Raw genomic sequence first — 26272 nt, forward strand, 5'->3', positions numbered from 1 at the left:
TTGTCTCATTAGAGATACCTTAACTTGTAGAGGCAACTGGGACCTGGAACCTGAAGTAACATTGTGGATGAAAAATATAACGAAACACTGGAGGAGGAAAAGATAAAGGAGAGGGAAATTTATGAGAGGGAAAATAGCAAATGTAATACATGGTCAGTTGGTTGCACAAAACATGGTGGAAGACATAACTGAAATGCCGTGTACTGAATGTGACAGAACAGGTTGCAATTTCATGAACAAAAATGCTGCAGAAGCTGGAAATCAGAGCTAGAAAGAGAAAATGGTGGCACTGCTTAGGTGGTTCGGCAGTATCTTTGGAGAGGGAAACAAATGTTGTATGTCTCTGACCTGTCAGCAGAGTTCTGACACAAGATCATCAATCTGAAACAAAGGATAGTATGGGCAGTTTGGGTTTGGAGGCAGTAGGAGTGGGGATTTAAAACATGTCAACCTCAATGGGATTCCACACCCTTACACGGTTAGACCAAACAATCTTTGCAGAGGTTGGGAAAAACCCCATGCAACTGGCAACCACATAATTTTAGGATTCTGGTTTTAACATCCAGTGCTTGGATGTATTTCTCAAAGTGGGCATCCTGGAACTCACTTAGGTCAACAATATTAAACTTGTTGCACATTAGAACCCATTCTTCAATGAAGAGATGAAAAGGGTGAATTGAAAATCATGTGGCCTTAGAGTAGTTTAGCTAGACCTTGTGTCTACTCGTGTTCTTTTGTCATTCATCTTAAATCAATGTCCTCTGATTCTCCTGCTTTAGCATGGGAATGATGTTTCCTGATTTATTTGTCCAGATACCTTACAATTTTGAACATCCCTACTAAATCTCCTCTCAGGCTTCCCTTGGAAAGATAATCTTTGCTTCTCCATTCTATCCCTAAGTTCCTCATCTCTGGTCCAGGTACAGTAACTCAAAACTTGCAGCCTTGGTACCAAGTCAATGGCAAATTTTTGATCCTGCCAGTTTTCAGTTCTGGCAGTTCAGCCAGGTGGCTCAATCCAGGACAGGAGAGGTCAACAGTTGCCCCAACCACTCAGGAGCAGAGGAAAAGGCTAGCATGTGAAGTCAGTAAATAGTCAGCACCAATGTGACACCTCGGCAATTAAACCAGTAAGCTAATTTGTTCATGTAATAATATTTAGAATTCACGTATGACAGCTTGTAGAAATGCCTGGTGTTTGGCCATCTCCAGCTTTGGGAAGCCAGATCTGAGGTTAGCTACCTGCACCATTCTCATGAATCTTTCATGCACCCTCTCTGTAGCCTTCTTCTTCTCCAGCGCTGGACACATACTCCATTTGAGGCCAAATCAGTATTCTGTAAATTCATTTTGACTTCTTGGCTTCACAGTCCTCTGCATTCATTTCATCTGCCACATAACTCCTCATTCGTCCAGCCTGTCTGTCTCTTCTTATAACTTAACACTGTTCAGAGTGCTAATACATTTTAAATATAAGCTGAAAGTGCTGGAAATACTCAGCAGCTTAACAGTATCCATGGAGAGAAAAAAACAGATTAACATCAGCTTCTGATGAAAGATCATAACTTGAAACATTAGCTCTGTTTCTCTGTCCACAGAAACTGCCAAACCTGCTGAATATTTTCTGTTCTGTCTCTTTACCTCCAGAAGTTCAAAATAATCACAATTTTAGATTCAAAATGCTAGAGCTTCATTGAATATTTTCTTCCAGTTGTGTGTGTGGCTGGGGAACCAATATGTTGTTCGCAGTGCAGCAATAATGTACATTCACATAACAATTAGTTCTTGTATCTATATTTATGTAGCTATTCTTATCATTAATGTTTTTACATTTTGTGACACTAAAAGATTACCAATTAGGTTTTGTAACTAAACTGAGCACCTTTAGATTCTCGGTTTTGCTAGAGTTTGTTTTCTTTATGAAAATATTATTCATACTTTAATAATAGGCTGTTGCGCCTTCTTCCAGTAAAATGAGGAGAATGGCATGCTACATTATTGATGCTATGCATTTTATACTGGTGCTGCAACCACCTGGTGTGGTTAAAATGATGCTATTGTATCACTGGCTATGGTATTGTTAATGTTGTACCACTTGTTAGTGATGCTAAAGGTTTTGTTTCACTGGTTTGCAAGTATTGCTACTGATTCTTTCTGCTTTTCTATGTCTTCACAATTGGATTCTGTACATATGGGTGTATTCTTTAAACATTTCAAACAGGGATTCAACATGCTTATTGACCTATTGACCTCCTTCTGCCTATGTGTCAGTGAGTTGCTGTCTTATCTCATTCTGGTGATGGAAAAGGAATGTGAGTGAGTTATCTTCGACTTTCTTCAACTCAACAGAGCTGCAGGTGATTTCAGGATGGTCTTGAGAGGTACACATCAGAGTGACAATAAGACAAGGTTTGGATCTTCCTTTGTCTTTCAGCATATTGTGAGGGCTCTCTTAACTATCTGGATGTAACTTTAAATAAACCCATGACGCGACGTGCAGGAATGATGATGTTGAACTTTTGTTATTCATCAAATCCCCATAAATCTACAGAAATTAACTGGGTTCCACTACTACATATACCTTTCAAGAACCCAGAGCTCAGTGAACACAATTCATACTAGTGAGTTGATTAGTGTAGCTCTCAAATCTTTCACATTTCAGAAAAAAAGGCAACTTTCAGAAATAGCCTGCAATATTAAGGTACCATGCCACTTAATTGTGAATGAATAAATTGACTCCCACAATATGACATGATCTCCGTAGAGCTTTAGTAGATATCATATCCTCCTAATTTGTGTTTTTGATCTTCTGGCATACATTACAAGTAGACAGAATTTTTTTGATGCCTTTGTAAAGACATATCTAGGACACAGGTGATCTGTTCCTGACCTTACAGTTCTCCATTCCTACATGACCTTTGTATATCTTGTGGAGAAGGTTTTGCTGCATCATTTTGATGATAATCATCCTGGATTCAGCCATCAAAATGCCATCTTCCAGTGCGATGTCATCATAGAACAGTACTGCCTGATTACTGGTAGAGTTAGCTGCATCTCATCAGGATATCCTCGATCACTTGTTGAAAAAACATCTGTAACTCTTCACCTTTGCTTTGGAGATGCTGGTGTTGGACTGGGGTGCCCTCCACAATCACCTGATGAAGAAGCGTTGCTCCGAAAGCTAGTGTGCTTCCAACTAAACCTGTTGGACTATAACCTGGTGTTGTGTGATTTTTAACTTTGTTCACCTTTGCTAGTCTTGTCTTTAGCTTGACTCCGTTTATGCTGTGTTACATTATTTAAGTGATAAATTTCACTCCTGCTGCAATAATTGAAATAGGGTATCTACCGGTTCCATTTCTCTGCTGGCTTGTATTTCAGAAATCTCAACTCTGAAGCTTCAAAAGTAACTCTGCAGTCTTATTGGTGCTTTATGCATTTTTTTTTCCATAGATCTGCTTGAGAGGATGATGATCACTCCCCACAAGAATTTTCTTCCACACAGATATGTACAAAATTTCACACATTCATTCATGACTGCAAAAATCTCTTTCTTCTATATCGACGTATCTGGTCTCAGCTGGTTAGTGCTTTGGTGCAAATACTATTGATTGTTCCTCTTGTCTCAGGGTTGTTCCTATTCCTTTTACTTGCAGATTGATAGATTTCTCTCTGTTGTAGTGTGTGATAAGTTTGTCTCCTTGCATAACATTCCGCTGAGTGTTTTGAAATTGCTATCGTGCCTGTTTCAATCACTTTTTCACTTGCTGTGAATTCTGAAATGTAAGACACAAAAGAATTCACGTACTGAATTAAGCCAAGGAAATGTCTTACCACTTTCTGGTCTCTTGTGGCTATCATCACTGAGATAGCTGTGATTATGTCATAACTTAGTTTGATTCCGTTGGGTGTAGAGACCAATCCAAAGAACTAGCACCGGAACTGACATATATTTGTCTGAGTTGAACATGACTCCAGTGTCCTTTATTTGTCCATGTTTTTATGTAGGTAGCCATGGTCTTTTCCATCTGGACAATGGTTCTAATGATCAGCTGTTCTCTGCCTGCTCCTTTACATCCCTTGCCTTTTTCTCCCTCCTAATTCATGTCTTCATCAATCTGTTTAGAAAGTCACTACACAGTGGAGCTGGAACTCAGAGTCACGGCAAGCCTGCTGTACTTGACATTCTCAGGCGATCTCTCATCCAAGTACTCATCCAGCCTGAGAATGGTTGGCTTTCGAAATCAAGTGAAATCAGTTGTTTTCAGACTGGTATGACCAAAGGCATAATATCTGGGTGCTTGAACCACACCAAAACTGATTTGAACAAATAACTTCCCAATTTGAAACTAGGTGTGCTTTTGCATTTCTTGTATGTCTCTTGTATGTCTCATCCTGGCTCATATTGAATCAAAAAGCTAGACACAGCGATTTGTACTCTCTACAGGAAGTCTTGTGTGTTGTTAAAAGTGAAGTTTTCTCATCAAGCTTCATGCTCCACGATCCACTTCTAGCACCAGACTTTGTGAAAACCCTTGTTCTGGCTAATGCTTTGGGATCCATGCAAATTTCTAGCTGTCCACTTGGCTTCTCTCTCACAACAATGGAATTTGCCCAATCTGTAGGCTCCGATTGTGACAAACATCTCACTTCCTTCCATCTCTTCAAACTGTCTTTTAAGCTTTCTTGTCAGCTCTCTTGTTACTTCCTCTGGAATTAAATCATTGATCCCTTCACTGACCCAATGATGTGATATTCAAAATCTTCAAAGCACCAACAGTCATATCAAAACACTGCAGAGGCATTTGCACCAGACCTTCTTTGCTTTTAATTGGAGAGTACTTTTCAATGAAAACTTAGCATCAATCCTCAATGTAATTGCTCACTTCAAGTTTATTGAGAAAAAAAAGGTAGTTCAGTTAACATATCTTCTTTTGTGTATCACTTTCATTTGCTTTACTGTATCAACCCAGCTTCTTTTCTTCAAAGAATCATAGAATCCCTACAGTGTGGAAACAGTCCATTTGGCCCAACAAGTTTCACACCGAACCTCTGAAGAGTAACCTACTCAGACCCATTCCCTACCCTTATTACTCTACATTTACTCTGACTAATGCACCTAACCTACGCATCCCTGAACACTATGGGCAATGTAAGCATGGCCAATCCACCTAATCTGGACATCTTTGGATTGTGGGTAGAAAACGGAGCACCAGGTGGAACCCCATGCAGAAACAGGGAATGTGCTAATTCCATACAGAAGTCACTCAAGGCTGGAATCCAATCCTGGGTCCCTGCTGCCTCGAGGCAGCAGTGCTAACCACTGAGCCACCCCCTGATTTGGGTAGTCAGCATCTACTTTATTCTCCTCATGGTTTCATCTGCTCTAGCTTGTCGTATTGTGAGCTTGTTCTTTCCAGTCAAATGTTTTCGTACCTCAGGCTGTGGAGATCCCCAAATGAGTTGATCCATCAACTCTTCATCTGCGCTTTTCAATGTTGTTAAGAAATTGTCAATAGGTTCCCCTGGTTCCTGTCTGAGGTTTTGAATATCAATCTGCACTTTCACTTAAACTGCTCAGATGCCTCCGCAATATCAACTATTTCCCAAATCAGCACAAGCTGGATCGACATCACCATTTTGTTTTTGTACAATTCACTTTGCTTTCCTCCCCTTGTCTAGCACTGTTCAAGTTGATTTTTCGCTAGTTCACTAACGTAACATTAAATCAGCTTAAAATGTTTGTGTTTTTATATCCTGCTGCTACTAGGTTGTGCTTTCTTGTTCCAAAAAGTGTAAAATAGAAAAAAAAACTCAAATGCTGGAGCTTCATTGTATTTCTTAAAGCATATCATATGTCTAATACATGTGTTTGGTGGACTAATGTTGCTTGATATTTGACTGTAGTGCAACAGTAAATCTGACACCCTAGACTTACATTCACTTAAATTTCCTAACTTTTTACAAATAATTTGACTATACAAAACAGATGTTGCCAGACCTGCAGTTTTTTGAACATTTCTATTTTTCTTTTTAGATTTCTGGCTGATTCTGTATTCTACTTTTGGACTTTTACAAGTTTTGAGTCAACTGCAAATCTTTAAATGTTTCCCTGCACAATTAAGTTTAAATCATTAATATAGAGCAAGTGAAGCCTAATACCAATCCCTGGAGAAACACCTTTCTTCAGTCCAAAAGAAAATAATTCAGCCCAACTTTTTTGGTATTGTCTCTTTTAATCCATACATTTCAATTTATCTGATAAACCTGTTATTTGGTACTATTTCCCACATTACTGTTTTCCCATCACTTACATTAAGTTGATTAGCCTTGACTTACTTTGTTTACCCTTACACTCTTCTTTTGAACAAAGAATGTTTATTCAGAGGACAAAATCTAAGAACATGTCTTCACCACTTTGAAGCTGATTTTTAATTTATTTCAAAGTCATTACATTAGTGACTTTAGTCACTTCAATCTCAACTTTCCTGCTGCCAGCCTTCATTGCAGAATAGGAGCAACTGATGCAGCTAAAGCACAGACCTCCGATAAGGAGCTACAGGAGCAGTCTTACCAACTATAGAAGCATCTGGAACCATGCTAACAGATTCATCACCAGGACCAATAACTATAGCTGTGGCAATAACAAGCACTCAAAGGGAGAAAAGTCCAGCTTGCTGAACTTTGTACCACAGCATAGGATATATCAATAAAGAATGAGCTTTCTCAATATGACAGGAACAAGCTCAAGACATTTTGAAGAATGGCTGCTGACATCTATAGCCAGAGACAAAAAAAGTATAGATGCTGGAATCCAAAATAGACAGGCAGGAGGCTGGAAGAAGTCAGTGAGTGTTGACTATTCAGGTAGACATTTGAGGAGGTGTGTGAACAGAGATGTATACAGTATCTAGAACTAAGGTGAGTTCATCAATGTTTTGCTGGAGAACATGAGGGACATCAGGGAGTGATGTGCCATTCACTTTTTTTGATCTAGTGAGGCCAGTATCTGATTCTGTATCTAAATCCTAGGCATCACAGTCTTGCAGCTGTAAGCTTCCATAACTTCCAGTCTTGCCTGGTCAGTTTGTGGGGTTGGCCTTTTCTTCCCAACCCGAAGAAACAGCATGTCCCTTCTGACCCTCACTGTCTCCAGTCTGAGAGTTCGGATGAAGCCAGAAAAACATTCTTTCCCAGACGTGATACCATTTTTTTGCCTTCAGCCACACTGACCCCAGATGGTGTCTCTGCTATTGGCCTGTTACTAGCTTTTCTTCTGCCTATGGGTCTATCAAATAAAATTCCATCCACTAGCTCCATAGAGAGAAACTTATCGAGGCAACAAGGGTACACTGAAGAGCCAGTAGTACAACACATACACACACGCACGTGCACATGCACACGCACACACATAAAAAAAACCCCATCGGGGTTGTCAAGAACCTCAGAAAAGAAGTCCCAACTCCAAAGAACTGCCGAACAGCATTAAGCAGAGGACCTGGGGACAGTGGCTGATACCCACCTGAATCCTTGGATTAAGGAGGGACTCAAATTTGGGTGAGTTAATGTGTGAAAGACCTCATGGGGTAGAGATAGCAGAGGCAGGGGAGAAGGGGATCAAGAACAAGGCAATAGTGGTGGCTCCCAACACGCCCCCCTCTTTGTGTCTTGATGCTTGACCAGGCACTAAATACTTTTGAGTGAGGTAACCACATGTCCTCCCAAGAATCTCATAAGCAAATGTTTGCTTATCATGGTCCCTGCATGGTAACACCCCTGTCCACCATCTTATTAGCACCCGTATCAGTGGTGAGGCCATTTACTGGCCACCTAAGGGTCTCAAATAGAGGGACTTAATTGGTGACTGGGTCTGGGAACTAATCTTGGACAGAACCAGGCTGGAGGGTGGAGGCATAAGGTGTCAGATCCTCACGTGCCACTTTCCTATCTGATAAAATGCCTCAAGTCACCAAACATGGCAGAGGAGAAGACAGAAGATTTTGCGCAAATTTTCTTCTCACAGTTGCTGCCTAACCTGCTGAATATTTTACACAATACCGCAAAGGAAAAGATAGTCACGCAGTATGAAAAAGAATAATCCTATTAAATTGACAGATAAGTTCCAGATAACAAAGAAACAGATAACAATGAAAGAGGAATTTGGTGATGAAAGCCCTATTAAAGTACGTTTCAAATGTATATCCCCAATCTAAACCAAACAGACAGATGTAATGGGATATGAAGGGACCTGGCATAGATAATAACTGATCCACTTAATCATTAAGGCCGTTAAGATTTTTCACCACCAATTTAGTAAACAGAGTGGATAAAAATACATCAATGAAAACACACAGTTTTTATCAGGTCATTAACATAATTTTAGATTTTGATCTGGATTGATCTACAAAGCAATTGAGAGTTGAAGACAAAAATAGCATGCTGGACAAGTTAAAGGGACCTGACAACTGGAGATGAATGTTACACAAGCGAAGGCAAAGGTTCTGACAGAAGTGGTTACAGAACAAGTTTTACTTCATAGTCACTGTGTGGAAGCAATGCTGCCTTAGGCGATTGTAAGGAACATTGTTCTCCATGGCACTGCAGGTGTCTCATTGTCAGTACAGCAGTATGTCTGCAAGGGATGCTCCCAAGATTCAGCTCAGAGCTGATCATTACTGTCATTGAATGTGCCATTTTCTATTAGGTATGCTGACAGCAGCCACCCATTTGAAACTCTGGTGAATTTAACTTATCAATTATTTTGAGACATCAGTTGCCATAGAAAATGAGTGTGATCTAATCCTTCCAATGTTCTACTGCACTAGTTGGGTTGCCATCAGCCCAGATATGCATCTCCTCCCTACCTTCAGCTGTTGCTTGCCTCATTACCTTTTCACCACTTTGTTATACCCTAAGCATTCCAATGGTTAGCAATCTTGCTTGGCACCTTACTTACCTGCCCCCTCTCATCTGGCACCCTTCCCATCTGGCATCCTAACCACTTAACCAACTGCCATGCTGGCCTTACACTTACTTTACATACTTAACCTTTCACAACAGCTGTCAAAGGGCCTGGCTGTGGTGTTGTACATTTAAGTCGTATTGAGCACTGACTGCTGCAAGAGGGGATGTGATTTGATTTCATCCATGCATTCTGCAGTCTGGGTGAGCTGTATTGATTTCATTTACATTCTATATTTCTGAAAGAGGCAGGATCTGAATTCATAGCTAGAGACAGAACAGAGTTCAGTACAGATATAACAAACTTGAACAGAATGGCAATTCATCTGTGATTACCACTCAGCGGAATAAGCAGGCCCATTATTTTTTGCCTGTATTATCTTTGCTTGGATGGCACAGTGATGTTTTCTTCTTTTCCAATTTTATCTTCATAAGAGAGTACCAGTGTTTTGAAATAGTTTACCATTTTAACACTGGTGTCTGTATCCAACAGTGAAATATATGTAAGCTGCAAGTTCCTTTTCTGTAGCTCAATAACATGTCAGATTCCTGACTCACTGGTATGACGTTAGCATTTTCCTCATCTGCCATCTTTACAGTTTTAGATATACACCACTCTACTGCCATTGAAATATGGATGAAACAAAATTATTGTTGGAAGGTAGGTGGCATGGCAGCCAACTTGAGCACAATGAGATTCCATTAATTGCAAGGTGGAAATGAGCTGATACAATTTTTTTTTCAAGTGAATTTGGCCGAATGATAAATATCGGTCAAGACACCAGTAAAACTTTGCAAAACTCAATGAAATAAAAACATGTTATGATTCTCATGGACTGCTATAACAAAGTATAAATAGAAAGCCGGTGATCATGAACTGGATTATAGAGTCATAGAGTTATAGAGATGTACAGCATGGAAACAGACCCTTCAGTCCAACCCGTCCATGCCGACCAGATATCCCAACCCAATCTAGTCCCACCTGCCAGCACCCGGCCCATATCCCTCCAAACCCTTCCTATTCATATACCCATCCAAATGCCTCTTCAATGTTGCAATTGTACCAACCTCCACCACATCCTCTGGCAGCTCATTCCATACACATACCACCCTTTGCGTGAAAAAGTTGCCCCTTAGGTCTCTTTTATATCTTTCTCCTCTCACCCTAAACCTATGCCCTCTAGTTCTAGACTCCCCGGCCCCAGGGAAAAGACTTTGTTTATTTATCCTATAAGGTCACCCCTCAGCCTCCAAAACTCCAGGGAAAACACCCCCAGCCTGTTCAGCCTCTTCCTATAGCTCAAATCCTCCAAGCCCGGCAACATCCTTGTAAACCTTTTCTGAACCCTTTCAAGTTTCACAATACCTTTCCGATAGGAAGGAGACCAGAATTGCATGCAATATTCCAACAGTGGCCTAACCAATGTCTTGTACAGCTGCACATGACCTCCCAACTCCTGTACTTAATACTCTGACCAATAAAGGAAAGCTAACCAACGCCTTCTTCACTATACTATCTACCTGCGACTCCACTTTCAAGGAGCTATGAACCTGCACTCCAAGGTCTCTTTGTTCAGCAACACTCCCTAGGACCTTACCATTAAGTGTATAAGTCCTGCTAAGATTTGCTTACCCAAAATGCAGCACCTCGCATTTATCTGAATTAAACTCCATCTGCCACTTCTCAGCCCATTGTTCCATCTGGTCCAGATCCTGTTGTAATCTGAGGCAACCCTCTTTGCTGTCCACTACACCTCCAATTTTGGTGTCATCTGCAAACTTACTCACTGTATCTCTTATGCTCGCATCCAAATCATTTACGTAAATGACAAAAAGTAGAAGACCCAGCACTGATCCTTGTGGCACTCCACTGGTCACAGGCCTACAGTCTGAAAACAACCCTCCATCACCACCCTCCGTCTTCTACCTTTGAGCCAGTTCTGTATCCAAATGGCTAGTTCTCCCTGTGTTCTGTTTTTGCATGATCAGTGTTATGCTTTAAAAATATTGATGTTTTTTCAAACTAATCATAGTCACAACAACACTTTCACATCAGAAATAAGCTCAACACAAAGATAAAAGTATTCTATCTTACCCTAAAGAATTCTTTTGTGGATCCAGCGTCCAAAGTTCCATAAGCAATATCTGTTTGCTTAGCAAGATCCTCCGCACTTTCAATGGGAGACACCATTCGTTCCACCGTCAGGAAAGCAGCTAAGTTAGCCGTGTATGATGATATTATGATCAAGGTAAAGAACCACCACACACCTCCAACAATTCGCCCCGACAAGGATCTAATAATAAGTGTGAAATGGATTTATAAAATGAAATGAATGCTTTCTTTGGGACAAAATGATCAGTCATGTATTATTGTGCACGGAATTTAATTACAGGGAAGCACATCAAGTGTATATTATGGCCATTTTTGAGAACAATTAAAAATACTTTCATAGATTTATGTCCATTGAATGATTTGTGAAGATAATGCTTTTAGTACAGCTCTACAGTTATTTTTCAGAAGACAATATCATTTGGGCCTAATAGACAATAAAAGGTGCAACCCTGCGATGAGAATATTGCCAGCAATATGAGTATATGCCAGATGAAAACAAATTATAACTAGCCGACTTCCATGGTAGTTTTTTTTTTGAACTGCTTACATGGTATACAAAATAAAAGCAGAAATGGGACAATTGTTCTCCAAGTACACATAGTATGGTTTTACACAAACACTGCACCAAATGCTTGAATGACTAGTTTCACTTAATCTTAAAAAAGATATTGAGAACATTCAAAACAGATTGTACATAGATATGAGAAGCTAGGCATTTCATACATAAAAATGCAAAACTCAACAGTCAGGGAACAACTTTTGTGGTGAATTGAATCAAGATGAATTATTTACAAAAACACAATATAATTTCTCAAACCCAGGTGCTTAATAAAAGACACATATTCTAAGCATGAGAAACAAATTTGTTGCAAACATCCAAGTTTTGTGCACGCAGAAGAATTCAGAAATCCAAAGTTTTATTTGAAACAAGTTGATATTTGTATTCTCTTGTCCTCTTACCTTACTCTAGAATTCTAAGGAGAGAAGTTAAGTTTCTTTGAATTGTATTACTGGGGTTAAAATAAAGAAATAGTCTAAGTAAATTCCCATTACTGCTAATCCCATCAAATAACCAAGCAGCAACACTACTTTGATTTTTTTAAAAATTCAGCAGAAGTATTTGCATATGTCCCCACTTACCAGGACTGTAAAGGTTACTGAACTTATGATATACCTGGGCAGACCTTTTGGTACCAAGTTAATTTCTTTAATAGCATTAGACCTATTCTCCAAGTACTCAGTGCCCTTCTGTATTTTGATAACAATAGAGTCAGGTGGGTTACTGATCAATCACATTAACTTTTGTATTCACAAAGATATTTCAGAATCAATAAGTAAAACAAAAATCAATCTTTAAAAAATCACAGCAAAGGTTAATGTCTGGTAACCTTACACTGGCTCTCATCTCAAGGCTTCAATGGTTTTTTTTTGGAAAGCACTAGTTTGCTAATTTTGAAGTGCAATAATGGCCATATTTCATGTGTTAGTTCAAAACAGTCAGTATTGGCAGACAATTCCATGCTCTGCAGCACTGTAATTCAACAATGAGGACATCATATTCGAACTGCTCAGCTACTTACCTAAAGGAAATAATTCCTCTGGTCGTGCATTGAAGAACATGGCAAACCTGTGTTTGTTTCTTTAAGTGAATTTAGGCAGTAATAAGACAAAGCAATCAGAGAAATTCATCCCCCTTGGTGTCCACAAATCTGCACTTTCCAACTGTATATCTTAAGAGTAGGTGATTTCTCCTCTCTGTAGCCCAAGGACATTCACCCCCCGCTGAGATCATCTATTCCAGCACAGACCCAGTAGTGGTCGTGGAATCTATGGCTCAGGAAACAATGCAAGATGAATTTAATACTCATCATCAAAAGAAATGATTTTGTAATGCGCACGTTACGTTTCTAATAGTTATAGCCTTTACCTTTTTCCAGGTCTTTATAAATCTGAGAGTAATTTTATGGGATTGTCACCCAAATGTTAACAGAAGTACTAAATTACATCAAAATAAGAAAAAAAATCTAGCAGCAAAACATTGTTCTTTTTTTTGTAAAAGACAGCTGCAATGAGGAGGATTTTTGAACCTTAACATTATGCACCAGGTTTCAAGAAATTATCAGAAATTAAGCTTTCCTCACCTGTCAAACCTATTAAAGGGAAAAGGGTACAGATATAAATTACATATGGTTTGTTTACTTTTTAATCAAAACAGTAAGAGTGGTTTAATAATTTTCTTCTTCCATGGAGGTGGAGTTTATCAATGTTCAATTGCACTTTCTAACCTAGATAAGAAATATATTACAAGGATTGAATATTCCATGTGCAATTCATCAATGGATCTTAGTGACATCATAGCAGAGTTGAGCACTGCCAAGAGGCCATAACACCTCACCTTTAGGAAAGAGGAAGACTGTTATATGCATCATTATCAACTATGATCACACTTACTAATGGTAGAATAAGCAGATCTTAGAAGCAGTTACTCTGTCAATGAACCTTCAATATGTTACCATTCTTGTGTTATGAGTAGTGTCAATTATAAATTATGCATATAACTGCGTCTCCAGTATTCTGACAAAACTAAAAATAGAAAACTCATTACCTGTTTTAGACCTGGACCACGAAAATAGAAAGCATCATTCAAATAATGTCAACAGAAGAAGTTAAGATGAATCCAGCAGCTAGCATGACAAATTGTGAGCACATGAACAATGGTTGATTTTAGTGGTTATTTACCGGTTAACAATTATCATGGTTAGGTGTGACTAATATGTTGTTAATAAACTGCAAACAACTTGCTTGTAAGTAACTATTCATTAGTCATTCTTTTGTATATTTAAAATAACTAAACATACTTGTTTAACTATGAAAGGGGCGAGGGAAAAATATTATTATTTTCTTAGCTAACAAGATAGCTACCTCTCTATGATGCAGAATACAATTAATTTCTGTCTAAGCTGTAAAAGTGCTTCAAATATGCGATACTGAGTCAAATATTGCCAGGCTAATGTTGAAAGTGCTGTACTTAGCTACAAATCTGGAAGAATAAAGTTACTAATCTAACCTAACAAAATAAATAATGTGCGAAACAATCCATGAACAAGACTTAATAAATAGTGTGTAATTTTATGAAAATAGGAGATCAATATATAAAATATTCTGAATTTAGTAATTCATGACAATTATCTCTCAAAAATGCAGCAAATTTGTTTTAAGCCTTTACTTGATTCAAAGACTGTTCACAGTAAATATACAAGACTCAAGAATTTTAACTGATCATGGTTTAGATAAAGCTGAGCATATATATTAGAAGGAAGGTAAATTTTCAAAAAGTAGAAAAGCAAAGATGATTATGGCTGCGCTTAATATTATCTTTAGGTTAGATTCCCTAATGTATGGAAACAGGCCGCTCGGCCCAACAAGTCCACACCAACTCTCCAAAGAGTAACCCACTCAGATCCATTCCCTTCCCTATTTTTACCCCTGACTAATGCAATTAACACTATGAGCAATTTAGCATGGCCAATTCACCTGACTTGCACATCTTTTAGATTGTTGGAGAAAACCTGAGCACCCAGAGGAAACCCATGCAGATATGTGGAGAACATGCAAACTCCACACGGTCACCAAAGGCTGGAATCAAATCGGGGTCTCTGGCGCTGTGAGGCAGCAGTGCTAATCACTGAGCTGCCCACAGTATTACCTGAGATAAATATTTCTAGCATATTTGATGCTTAGTAGTGGATTTCAATGAAAGATCTCAGCTGTCTCAATTACACCTTTGTCAACCAATTAATTTCAGAGCCAGGGATCTATTAAAATAAATTATTGTACTGGATATCCCTTTTTTTTAAGTTTACCAAAAGCATGTTAATGTGAATAAGAAACAATTGGATGAATGGATGGGTGATGGTCTAACAAGGCAGGAAATTCTTACCATTTGTCATCATTCTTCTCGTTGGCTTCTGTTAGGTACACATAACCATTGATTGTAAATGGAAATATGCAGCAAAAACACGGTACCCCTCCAAGAGGACTAAATAGTGACTGTAACCTTATGCATTTTACAGTCTCAGCAGCATGGTGTATATACATTCACTGTAGAATTACATGAATGATATTATAAGATATCATTTGTGTAATTTTTTGATCTAAATAAAATATGCATTTTTCCTTATTTTCCCTTTTTTATAGCCAAAACATTCAAATAAATTTTCATGTTATTTCTTTTCTTGTTTTTATATTGGGAAACTATCTGATTTAAGTGCAAATGCATATCCACCATGGCATCAGATAGGGACCGAAAATACACAAAGCTAAAATGCTTGAGTGACCAACCTTGGCGAAATATCGCATCCTTGCTGCATAAAGGCACCCAGAGAAAACCAGAGACTATTAAATATCCCAAATTCATTAGTTTGGTCGTTACTTTGTGTTTCCCGTCCATCTTCGTATTCCTCAGTGTGCCACTCATATGGACTAAATCTGCTGACCAGGAATAAAACTACGCTGACCCCGATGTAAGCGAAGACAATGCACATCCAGATTTCATAGGCTAATGGATCTAGAAAGGAAAATACTCCTGGCTTTGACTTCTGGGGCTTCTTTATCATGATGGATATCCCAAGGCTCATGAAGGGCTTTGAAAAGTCGATCACCTCTTCTCTTACCAATGTTATTGTCAATGGGGCTACTGCAATATCTGCCTTCTGCAGAGACAAAACACAGGTAGAGAAAAAATATCATTATTAATGGGTAAGAATATCATAGATTAACAATGTACTTTTAGGCAAGTAAAAATAATGTTCAAATACTGGCATTTTTCTAATTGTGTCTTTGATTATAATCATTCAACATTGATGAATTTGCTCTGTCAAAAAGAGTATCTTCTCTCCTCATTGATGCTTCTATGTATTTCCTGTTGTAATTTTAAATATAATTATGCACAGTTAATGTTACATCGTTGAGGGTAGTTGTTCCAAGGCTATTGCTTCTGAATATTAGTCAAAGCAAGGCTGCAATTTAATTAAAATGTAATATAATAATACAATAAAATCACAACTGCCTTATCATTTAAAATTACAAAGATGATAAACTCAGTGCCCTGCTGGGCTTAGACTTCATTTATTAATTTAAACATGCATATGAACTGTCCTTAATGATATGGAAACTGTTGGGTCTGGAGTGGTATTGTTTGTTTATCATGATTCCATGTAAAAGGATTTGATCCAACATCAAAAAAAGATGTTGTTCAACAAATATTGCCAATTGCCAATTGCAGACCAATAGCAATTTTTTATTTAAAGGTTTGCATTTGTGCAACCAAACCTGTAATGTGAAAATAGTTTACATTCATCCTTCATTAAATGTGTTTTGTTACTTTAGGAAATGCAATTGTCCATCATCATCACATTTCCTTCATTTCTGGAAATAACAGAACAGAGTATCTTACTTATATATAGTCAATATTCAAATAAATGATAACATTTCCATAGGTTCTTACAATAGGCATATTGCCTATGTGCCAAAACCAGCATCATAACTTTATTCTCTTCTTGGCGACCATCCACTGTGTATTGAAGGCATGTGTACTTTAATCATTGACTGAGCTGCAATAAATCCATTTAAATTATTTGTTACCTTACCCCATAGACCAGCTCTCCCACCATTCCATTCCAAACTTTTGTTTCCCCATCCCTAGCGCCGTACTTCCCATCAGGCACTATGGATAGTTTGTACTTAAAGCCACAATGTTTGGCTATTTCTGCAGCTAGATCAACGCAATAGCCTTCGTACTGGTCATTTCCTTCGAATTGTTCATAATTTTTCTTCAGCATAACATAAGGTGATTCCTACAATAGAAAGTTTGCATCATTAAGCAGAAGCATTTTAAAGGTCAATTTCATGTTATACAGCATTCTCTGAAAATTATGGCATTCTTTGTCTCAGTTAGTTTTGGTCTAGCAGATGGAAAGTTCACAATAGATGGACTTTCTTCCAAGCCTGTGGGAGAATTTATGAACTCCATTTGTTGCCTGACTTGGATGGCACAACAAAAGATAGGAGTTTACTGTCTGGGAAAATGTGGATACAAACCCCATTGTCTTTTCCATTGGTTATCACCTTAGTAGTCCAATGAACCAGCATCAGTAACATTACTGTATATAAAACAATAAGCTCTAAAGTAACATTTACATCTATGAATTACCACTAAAATTGCTAACAATGGTTATTATTGTTTAAATGTTACCTAAAGAATTCAGAAAACTTTTATCAGATCACCTCATCCTCTGATTTTCAAATGAGAACAAACTGAGTTTGTCCAATCTCTCTTCATAGCTAAGGTCCTCCAAACCATCCTCATAAACCATTTCTGTATCCTGTCCAATGCCTTCACATCCCTCTGGTAGCGTGTTGACCAGAACTGTTCATAAGATTCCAAATGTGGCCAAACCTAAGTTTTATGTAGCTGCAAAATGACTTGCCAATTTTTATACTCTATGTCCCGACCGATGAAGATGAGCATGCCGTGTGCCTTCTTGACCACTTCATCCACTTGTGTTGCCACTTTCAGGGAACTGTAGACCTGTATGCTAGATCCTTCTGTATGTTGATGCTACTAAGGGTTCTGCCATATATTGTATACTTCTTTCCTGCATGAGATCTTCCAAAATACATCACCTTGCATTTGTCCAGAAGAAACTCCATCTGCTTTGTTCAAATCTCCAGCCTATTTATATCCTACTGTACCATTTGGCAACCCTTCTCACTATCCTCAGCTCCCTTGATGTTTGCGTCACCTGAAAACTTACTAATCAGGTCACATACATTCTCCTTCAAATCACCATGTATTACAAACAACAGGGATTCCAAAACTGGTCCTTGCAGAACATCAATGTGTTCAGATCTCCAGTCATAAAAATACTATTCCCCTCCTCCTCTCTGTGTTCCATGACTAAGCCAGTTCTGTATCAAACTTATTAGCACACCATAGATCACATGTGACTTCATCTTTTGTATCAAGGCTGTAATGAGGTAATACACTGAATGCCCCTGATGGAACCACAGGGAGTCAGTTATTGTTAATCAAGTGCTGCTAATAGCACGGATAATGACACTTTCTGTCACTTGACTAATTATCAAGACTAGACGGACTTCAGTTCTGTTGACTCTGAGCATGGTGCTACATTGGAGGCCCTGGTCTTTGATCATACCCTTCCTCAGGTGTCTAAAGGTTATGTTGGCCCACTAAATGTGGGATTAAAGCACATCATTAATGTCTGTGCTTGTTGACAGTTGACTCCAAAGGTAAGGAAATGGTTCACATTGTCCAAGGCCTTGGTGTGGAATTTTGTGGTCTCATAAGTGTGGTTTAGGAGGAACAGATTGGCGGAGAACCTTAATCTTCTGGATATTTTGTCTTCTGTCTTCTTCTGTCCTCTGTACACAAATAAACCTCATTGAAGGTGTTGACAGTGGCTTGGGGCCCGGCACACTGAAATTTGCATAGATACAAGCATTGTCTGCATGCTATAGTTCAATAACAGAGGATGATTTGATCTTGGATTTGGCCTCAGGCAACTGAGGCTGAACAGGTTCCCAGTTGTTTTGTAAAATAAATCCACTCCAGCAGGGGTGAAGTGGAGCATTGCTGCAAAGAAGATTGAGAACAGTGACAGTGTTCAGTCCAAACCTGAAGTGGGTCAGTGTTTGATCTTTTGCTTAGGATCATAGCTTGCATGTCCTCATGGATTAACTGGGGGGGGGGGGGGGTCAGGAGACAAACTACTGGGGACAGCTGAAATGAAGAGCAATGCTCCATAATCCATTATAGTTGACAGTGTCAAAGGCTTTATGAGATCCAAGAAATTGTACAAGAGTTCGTTCTATTCCCAATGTTTAGAGGGTAACTTCCCATTACCTCTATAGAAAGAACTCTTCAGCCACAGGAAGGAGATGATTGAGGAAAGTTCTGGTGATAACTTTTCCTGTGGCCATTAGTAAGGAGTAGTACTGGAGTTGAACCCATCACTATTCCTGAAGACGGTCACAATTACAGCACCTCGAATTTCCCCCATGATTTCATGCTCTCCTTTTCAAATACAAACATTGTGGCTGTGTGATCAAAGTGTTTCTCCACCATAATTTAGAGGTCCTGATGCATCGCTATTCTTTGGCTGTTGAATAGCCCTTCCTACTCACACTGGATTTGAGTTGTGCTGAAATGGCGTATGGAGTTGAGGACACATGTTAAAGACAGAACCTTTGTTATGAGATCCTTGAAGTGCTCCTTTAAGTGTGCACCAACTGCCTCTCTGATATTGATAAACACTTCCCAACTCTTGGCCAGGAGTTGAGTGGGGCCATGGGTGCATTGACTGCAGGTAGTCTTGACGGTGCTAAAGAAGCCACACATATTACAGTGAATAAGTTCATGGATCCCCTAGCCATTAACTTAAAAAAAATACTTTTACTGTTTCTTTGTCAAATGACCAAGCATCTCTTGATAGGTCCCAATTATGAAGGTTTTGACGGTAAGTGAGGTATTGTGAATGCTCTGCCTCTCTGGGTCACAAAGAGTCACCAAGTTGACATTGAGGCAATGGCTGAACAGAGTTGTCTTATCAGGGAGTTTGAGTGCACCATCATCAATTTTTCAGTGGCATTATTTCTAGGCCAGACCCTAGTACAATGCTTGCACATTGCTTTTAGACTGAGTGGTCTATTGCCTTGACTTCAGTCATCAATGTCACAGTTAATGGTAGCTTCCATTTGAAAGTATCTGCAATCAAAGAGTTGGTTGCTTGTGAGAAATGAGCAATGTTTCATCATTACAACTTCCTTCAACCTTGGGATGCTGAAGTGGCTGCTCTTCACTCACATGGATGTGACTGAACAAGTTCCAACCGTAACAAAGCCTGGACAGCAGACATTATAAGAGTACAAGTGGATATGCAGGTTGTTTTCTGAAAATGTGCAATTCATCAACGTAATTTGGATGTAACGTGATTGGTGGATTGGGGAGCAATTTTTTAATGTGAATCCATCCCCTGCATAAGACGTTGCGGTACACTGATGGCTGGACTTGCATGGCTTGACATCACATGGTAAAAACAATGACTGCAGATGCTGGAAACCAAATTCTGGATTAGTGTTGCTGGAAGAGCACAGCAGTTCAGGCAGCATCCAAGTAGCTTCGAAATTGACGTTTTGGGCAAAAGCCCTTCATCAGGAATAAAGTTGGCTCACACGCTTTGTGGTGAAGTGATTCCTGAAACATACAGTGCCGAACTCAGTAATTCTCAACCTTGTTTTTTTTTTAAATCTCTCTGTGTTTTCCAAGAATATGGAAGGACAAAGTTGCAAGAATGTTGGCAGGAAGCATCCAGGTGAAAAGATCGTGAGTGGTGATTGTAAAATAAAGGCTATAACACTTGAACAGAAGCTAGATGTTATAAGGTGTTTCAGCATAATATTCATGCAATAGGAATAAAGGAGTCGACGCTACGCACCAGTGGAGACAATGCGGAAAGAATTAAAACAAGCTGCACTGCTGGAACAAATCTGAGCACTAGCCAGTCTGTGAGATCATGAAAAAAGGAACTAGAGGAGATGGAGCAGCTTCTAAGTGTGTGGATAGAAGATCAATTGAATAAGCCACCTGGGACAACATTTCCCACCATAAATCAGAAAGCCTCATCAATTTATGAGAACCTAAGGAAAAAAAGCTGAAAATCCTGCAGCTTTGCCTGCCTCAGCTCTAGTCGTGCCTCATTTGCTGGATTTAAGAACTTATATGCTTTTCATGATGTAAAGTTATGTGGCAAAGTTGCCCGGTGCAGACAAAGTTAAAAACCACACAACACCAGGTTACAGTCCAACAGGTTTATTTGGAAGCATGAGCTATCGGAGCGCTGCTCCTTCATCAGGTGGTTGTGGAAGTTAAGATCATGCTCACTGAATTTATAGCCAAAGGAGTCCAGTGGAGAGGTGTTACAGTCAACAATCTCAGATTAAAACTTTAATGGGATATGCTGCTTTCTGTACTTTGATATGTAAATCCCAGAACTTCTTTTAGAACATAGAACATAGAACATAGAACAATACAGCACAGAACAGGCCCTTTGGCCCACGATGTTGTGCCGAACTTCTATCCTAGATTAAGCACCCATCCATGTACCTATCCAAATGCCGCTTAAAGGTCGCCAATGATTCTGACTCTACCACTCCCACGGGCAGCGCATTCCATGCCCCCACCACTCTCTGGGTAAAGAACCCACCCCTGACATCTCCCCTATACCTTCCACCATTTCCTATTGCATGAAAATTACATTTTCAAGATAGCTCAGCAGTTTTAGGAGATTTAATAAGGTATCCATAGTGAGTGAGCAGGAAAAGTTAGTAGCATGGAAGGATGAGGTGAGTAAGATGCTGCAAATAATACTGAGAGTTATCATCCATCTTGATGAGAGTTCCTCGCAGTGGCAGAATTAGAGTAGGTTGCAGCTGTTTGGGTGCAAGCTTGAAATGAGAAGATGGAGGCACTTTTCCTTGTGGAGCACAGCAGATCGTTGAAGTTTTCCCTTTCACTGCTGCATTTTTTTTTGTCCAAGCATAACACAGGCCTGGGCTGCTACCTCAGTCCAAGCCATCTATTTCTAGTAACGTGGCCTCCTGGGCAGTGTAAAGGACATTTGGAGAATGCTGTCTTTTCTACTATTCAATCTACAAGTATTGTCATCTCCAATAAGCAGAATGCCCTATTTCTTTTTGGAGCCATGTCCTCAGTGATAACAGCTGAGCTCCACAGTCTAAGGATCAGCTCCTGGAGAGATGTGCAGCTGATGCCACCAATGCGGACACCAGAGGGTTCCAGCAGTGGTGAGCACTGCCATATTTTCTGATGTGTGCAAGAAAGGTGCTGTAGAGCGCATACACATAATCAATGAAGTGAAAAGTGGAAAATTACATGAAGAAAGTCGCTCCAAGCAATGGCAGACTGGGTACCATGAATCTAACTTGACAAAACACTGAACTCAAAATGGTAAAATTCAGCCGTGTGTTTTGCTCCTAATTCAGAATTAGTATGGCTTTACAGGCTATACCTATTTAATGCAAAACGTGGCTTGACAAATGCAATGTAAGGAAAAACAAAATAAATATATGTTGCCCTTCAGTAAACAAAAATATTCACATAAATTTTAGATTCAGAAATTGCCTCACTTCCACCACAGATGTCTCCTACAATGAATGTCTATTCTCCAAAGATGGCAATGTCTGGGAAAAACCGCTTTCTAACATACTGTGGAGTTCCATAATCCACTGACAAAATGCACACCTCCCCAGAGTGAGATTGATACGGCCACGACCTTTTCCTCAGGCAGAAGAGCATTTTTCAAACATGGCGGTCATTCATCCACTGCTATAACAAAAAAATGTGGCAGGACTAAGAATGTAGTGTTTGCATTTCAACTTGACTCGTGATTTGAGCACATGTCGTCTGGATTAGTATTCAAAGAAAACATAGAAATAATGAAAAGAAATGCCTGCAGTCTTAATTGATGATTTTAGAGCTGAGATTTCTATTCTGTGAAGAAATCATTAGTCTAATTCTGTGTCATAAATTTCGTGTTCACTTCTTTTACTCATTATAAGTAAAAGCTTTTCAAGTCCTTTAAGATTGATTGGTTTAATTTCCATTTTAGGAATTAAATTCTTCACTGACGTTTGTTCCTTTTGATCAGGGTTAAAATGAATTACTCAGATTTTTAATTTGCTGCCTGAACATAAAACAGAAAATGCAAGTCTACAAATTAACCTGTCAATGTTTCAAATATGTTATATAAAGTAAAATAATATTACAATTTAATGGCAATTTATTTTCTTTTTTGAAGGAATTGTACTCTGAAATGTGAAATCAATATTTGGCTAAAATTGATGTGGACTATTAATAATTAAATGATAATTAATTGGTGCTGATCAAAGCATCTGGGGTTTTGCAACAAAGGTTATTAAATTCTCAAAACAGGGAAATTAACAGTTGCAGAACTAAAAACAGAAAACATCTCCCAAGTCAAAGTTCAATGCTCCATAACTTAACGCAGTTATAGCAGAAGAAAGCATTTTTAATGAGATCAAAAATAACGTAAACTGTTCAAGGACAAATTTATTTGCATTGCGAGAATATTCTAGTTACTCATTTTGTTTCTATGCAAAGAATTTTAAGAATAGTGAGAATTCTTTGCTATATGTGGTCAACAACATACCATGATACTTGTTACTACAACAGTTTTATTCTCCATTCCTGCAGTCTCATTTCCACTGAGGAAATCTGTGGCTGTGACAACCATCTTGTCGACTTCATTCCAGTAGCCAATCTGCCAGTTTCACAACATAATAGTTAGACACTTAGTACTGTTTACATCATACACTGTTTTCAAAATACATCCACATCACTTTTTGTCATAACAGATAAGTCAGATAAGAAATAAAAAACATAAGAAGTCACTTATGGGACTAGTATATAAACTCCCTAACAGTAACCAAATTATATGATGGGGTGCACATGAAGAAATAATGGCAGCTTGTAGAGCAATCATCATGGTTGATCTTTATTCTACATAAAGGTTGGACAAAGCAGATTTGCAAAGTCACCTCAGATAATGACTTTTCAGTACAGCTTCTTAGAGCAAGTACTGAAGCTTGAGAGCTAACCAGAGAGCAAGTAATATAGTAATGTTTAACAACACGGGATTAATTGCTGATTTCAGAGTAAAGATATCTGAAGTTAGCAGTGATCAAAAAATGATTGAATCTCATCTTCAGTTTGGAGGAGAGTTAACTTCGAAATTTAAATAAAAGCACTGCAGGTATGAGGAAGATCTGGCTAATGTGAACCATGAAATTAAATTAAATGATAGGTCAATAGAAGTACAGGCGCAGACAGTTCTGGAGATACTTCATAACAGTCAGCAAAGATACATTTAAGTGAGAAAGAAAATCTCTCAGAGAAGGATATATCATCTGTGGCTAACGGAAGAAATTAAAGCAAATATGTTAAAAAGAAAAAGTCTACAATTTCAGAAAAATTACTCACAGGGAAGATATCTAAAAAAATGCAAATACAACTAAAAATAGATGAGGTGTTAAAGTCTGAAACAAAGCTAGATAACAATACAAAATATATAGTAAAAGCTTATACAGGCATTTAAAAGAAAAATAGTGAGAAAGTGAGCATTGGCACACTTCACATAGTGGGTTTGTGGATTGAATAATGGAAAATAAGGAAATGAGTATTCGGTCCCATCCCTCTAAAACCTTCTTATACATTTACCCATCCAGATGCCTTTTAAATGTAATTGTACTCACCTCCACCACTGTTTCTGGTAGCTCATTGCATAGACACATGAAAAGGTACTCTTCAGATCCTTTTTAAATCTTTCCCTTCTCACCTTAGACCTATGCCCTCTAGTTTTTGTCTCCCCCACCAAAACTAATGCCACTTTGGACTGGTTTCCATAAATGAAATAATTTTTGCGAACTATCAAAGTTCACTACAACTTTGTTTATTAAATGGTGAAGTTAACTTCAATTCAAGTTCATGTTCATTTAATCCATGTAAAATGTGCCAATTTATTTCATAAATCAGACAAACTTGCTTGTGCAGTGTGAGCTGCATGATCACAATTGAAATCTTAAGAGTATGTTTGAAACCAAAATCTGATAAGATTCTATTTTACAGCATTTTTCTTTCTATGTTCTTAAATAATAGCAAATTTTCAGTACAGGTTAGGTGAATTGGCCATGCTAAATTGCTTGTGGTGAAAGGGGTAAATGCAGGGGAATGGGTCTGGGTGGGTTGGGCTTCAGTGGGTCAGTGTGGACTTGTTGGGCCGAAGGGCCTGTTTCCACACTGTAAGTAATCTAATCTAATCTAAACTCCTTCCTACGAGTTTAACAACTTACTCATATTCAACTTTGTATGCTGTCTCTTGAAAAGTGTAGACTCATGCTCCCCACATTCACAACAGATCTAAAATGTCTCAACTTGTGTAACGTTAACTTCTTATTTAAAGGAGGAATTCCACTCCAAAAAGTGGAGATTAGATTTTAAGAAGGATCTGCCTTGCTTACTCCAAGTATAAACTTTCGAGACTACCTTAATCCATTGAAACAACACTTCAAACAATAAAAATGTACAATACCATATTCCAGCCAGTCAACATTATAACACTTTCTGCATCTTTCTTCAATACATCAAGGTATGAATAATATTCTGTTGCCTACTACTGCCTACAAAATAGGAAACGAGTGCCAAAACCTCAAATATCCATTTTTAAAAAATCATTCACAGAAAGTGAGTGTTGCTAGCGAGGTCAGCATTTGTTGTGCATCCCATATTGCCCCAAAGGACAATTAAGAGTCAACCACATTGCTGTGGGTCTGGAGTCACATACATGTCTGGCTAGGCAAGGATGGCAGTCACCTTTCCTAAAGGACATGAAGTGAACCATATCGGTTTTACCGACAAGCAGCAATGTCAAATTGGAAAATAGCAAATATAATTCCTCTCTTCAAGAAAAGAGAAAAGACTCAGGGTAGTTAGCTCAATGTGTTTTCAGAAAAATGCTGGAATCTATTACTAAAGAGGTTATAACAGGGCACTGAGAAAATCACAGGGCAATTAGGCAGAGTCAACATGATTTTGTGAAGATGAAATCATGTTTGAAAGACTTATTAAAGTTCTTTGAGGAAGGAACAAGCAAGGTGGAAAAAGGGTTATACTTCTTTGCATTTCTCGAAGGCATTTCACAAAGCCCACATTAAATGTGACGGAACCCATGGTGTAGGGGAATAATGTACTAGCATGGATAGAGGATTGGTTAGCTTATTAGGAGCAAAAAGGTGAACAAGATGAAACGAGTAGTGTGCCCGAGAAACCAGTGATGGGACCTCAGCTAATTACAATCAATATTAATGACTTGGATCAAATGATTGAATACCTGGTTGTTAAACTTGATGACACAAAATGAGGTAGGAAAGTAAGTTATGAAGGAAAAATAAGGAGTCTGATGTACAGAGAGATCTGTGTGCCCTATGTGTCCTGCAGGTGCAGCAAATGGAATAGAACATAGAACAATACAGCACAGAACAGGCCCTTCGGCCCACGATGTTGTGCCGAACATTTGTCCTAGC

At 38.7% G+C, this 26272-nt stretch overlaps 1 protein-coding gene across 1 annotated transcript in view; it reads right to left on the minus strand.

Annotated features, from left to right (window-relative positions):
• Positions 1-26272, minus strand: part of gria2b (glutamate receptor, ionotropic, AMPA 2b) — a 149131-nt gene that overhangs the window by 7446 nt on the left and 115413 nt on the right. Inside the window, 4 exon segments of the mRNA XM_072584268.1 lie at positions 11057-11255; positions 15416-15786; positions 16723-16929; positions 23344-23454. Coding sequence (XP_072440369.1) covers positions 11057-11255; positions 15416-15786; positions 16723-16929; positions 23344-23454 — 888 coding nt within the window.

This window comes from Chiloscyllium punctatum, chromosome 14, assembly GCF_047496795.1.
Source record: "Chiloscyllium punctatum isolate Juve2018m chromosome 14, sChiPun1.3, whole genome shotgun sequence".
In the NCBI taxonomy this organism is placed as follows: domain Eukaryota; kingdom Metazoa; phylum Chordata; class Chondrichthyes; order Orectolobiformes; family Hemiscylliidae; genus Chiloscyllium; species Chiloscyllium punctatum.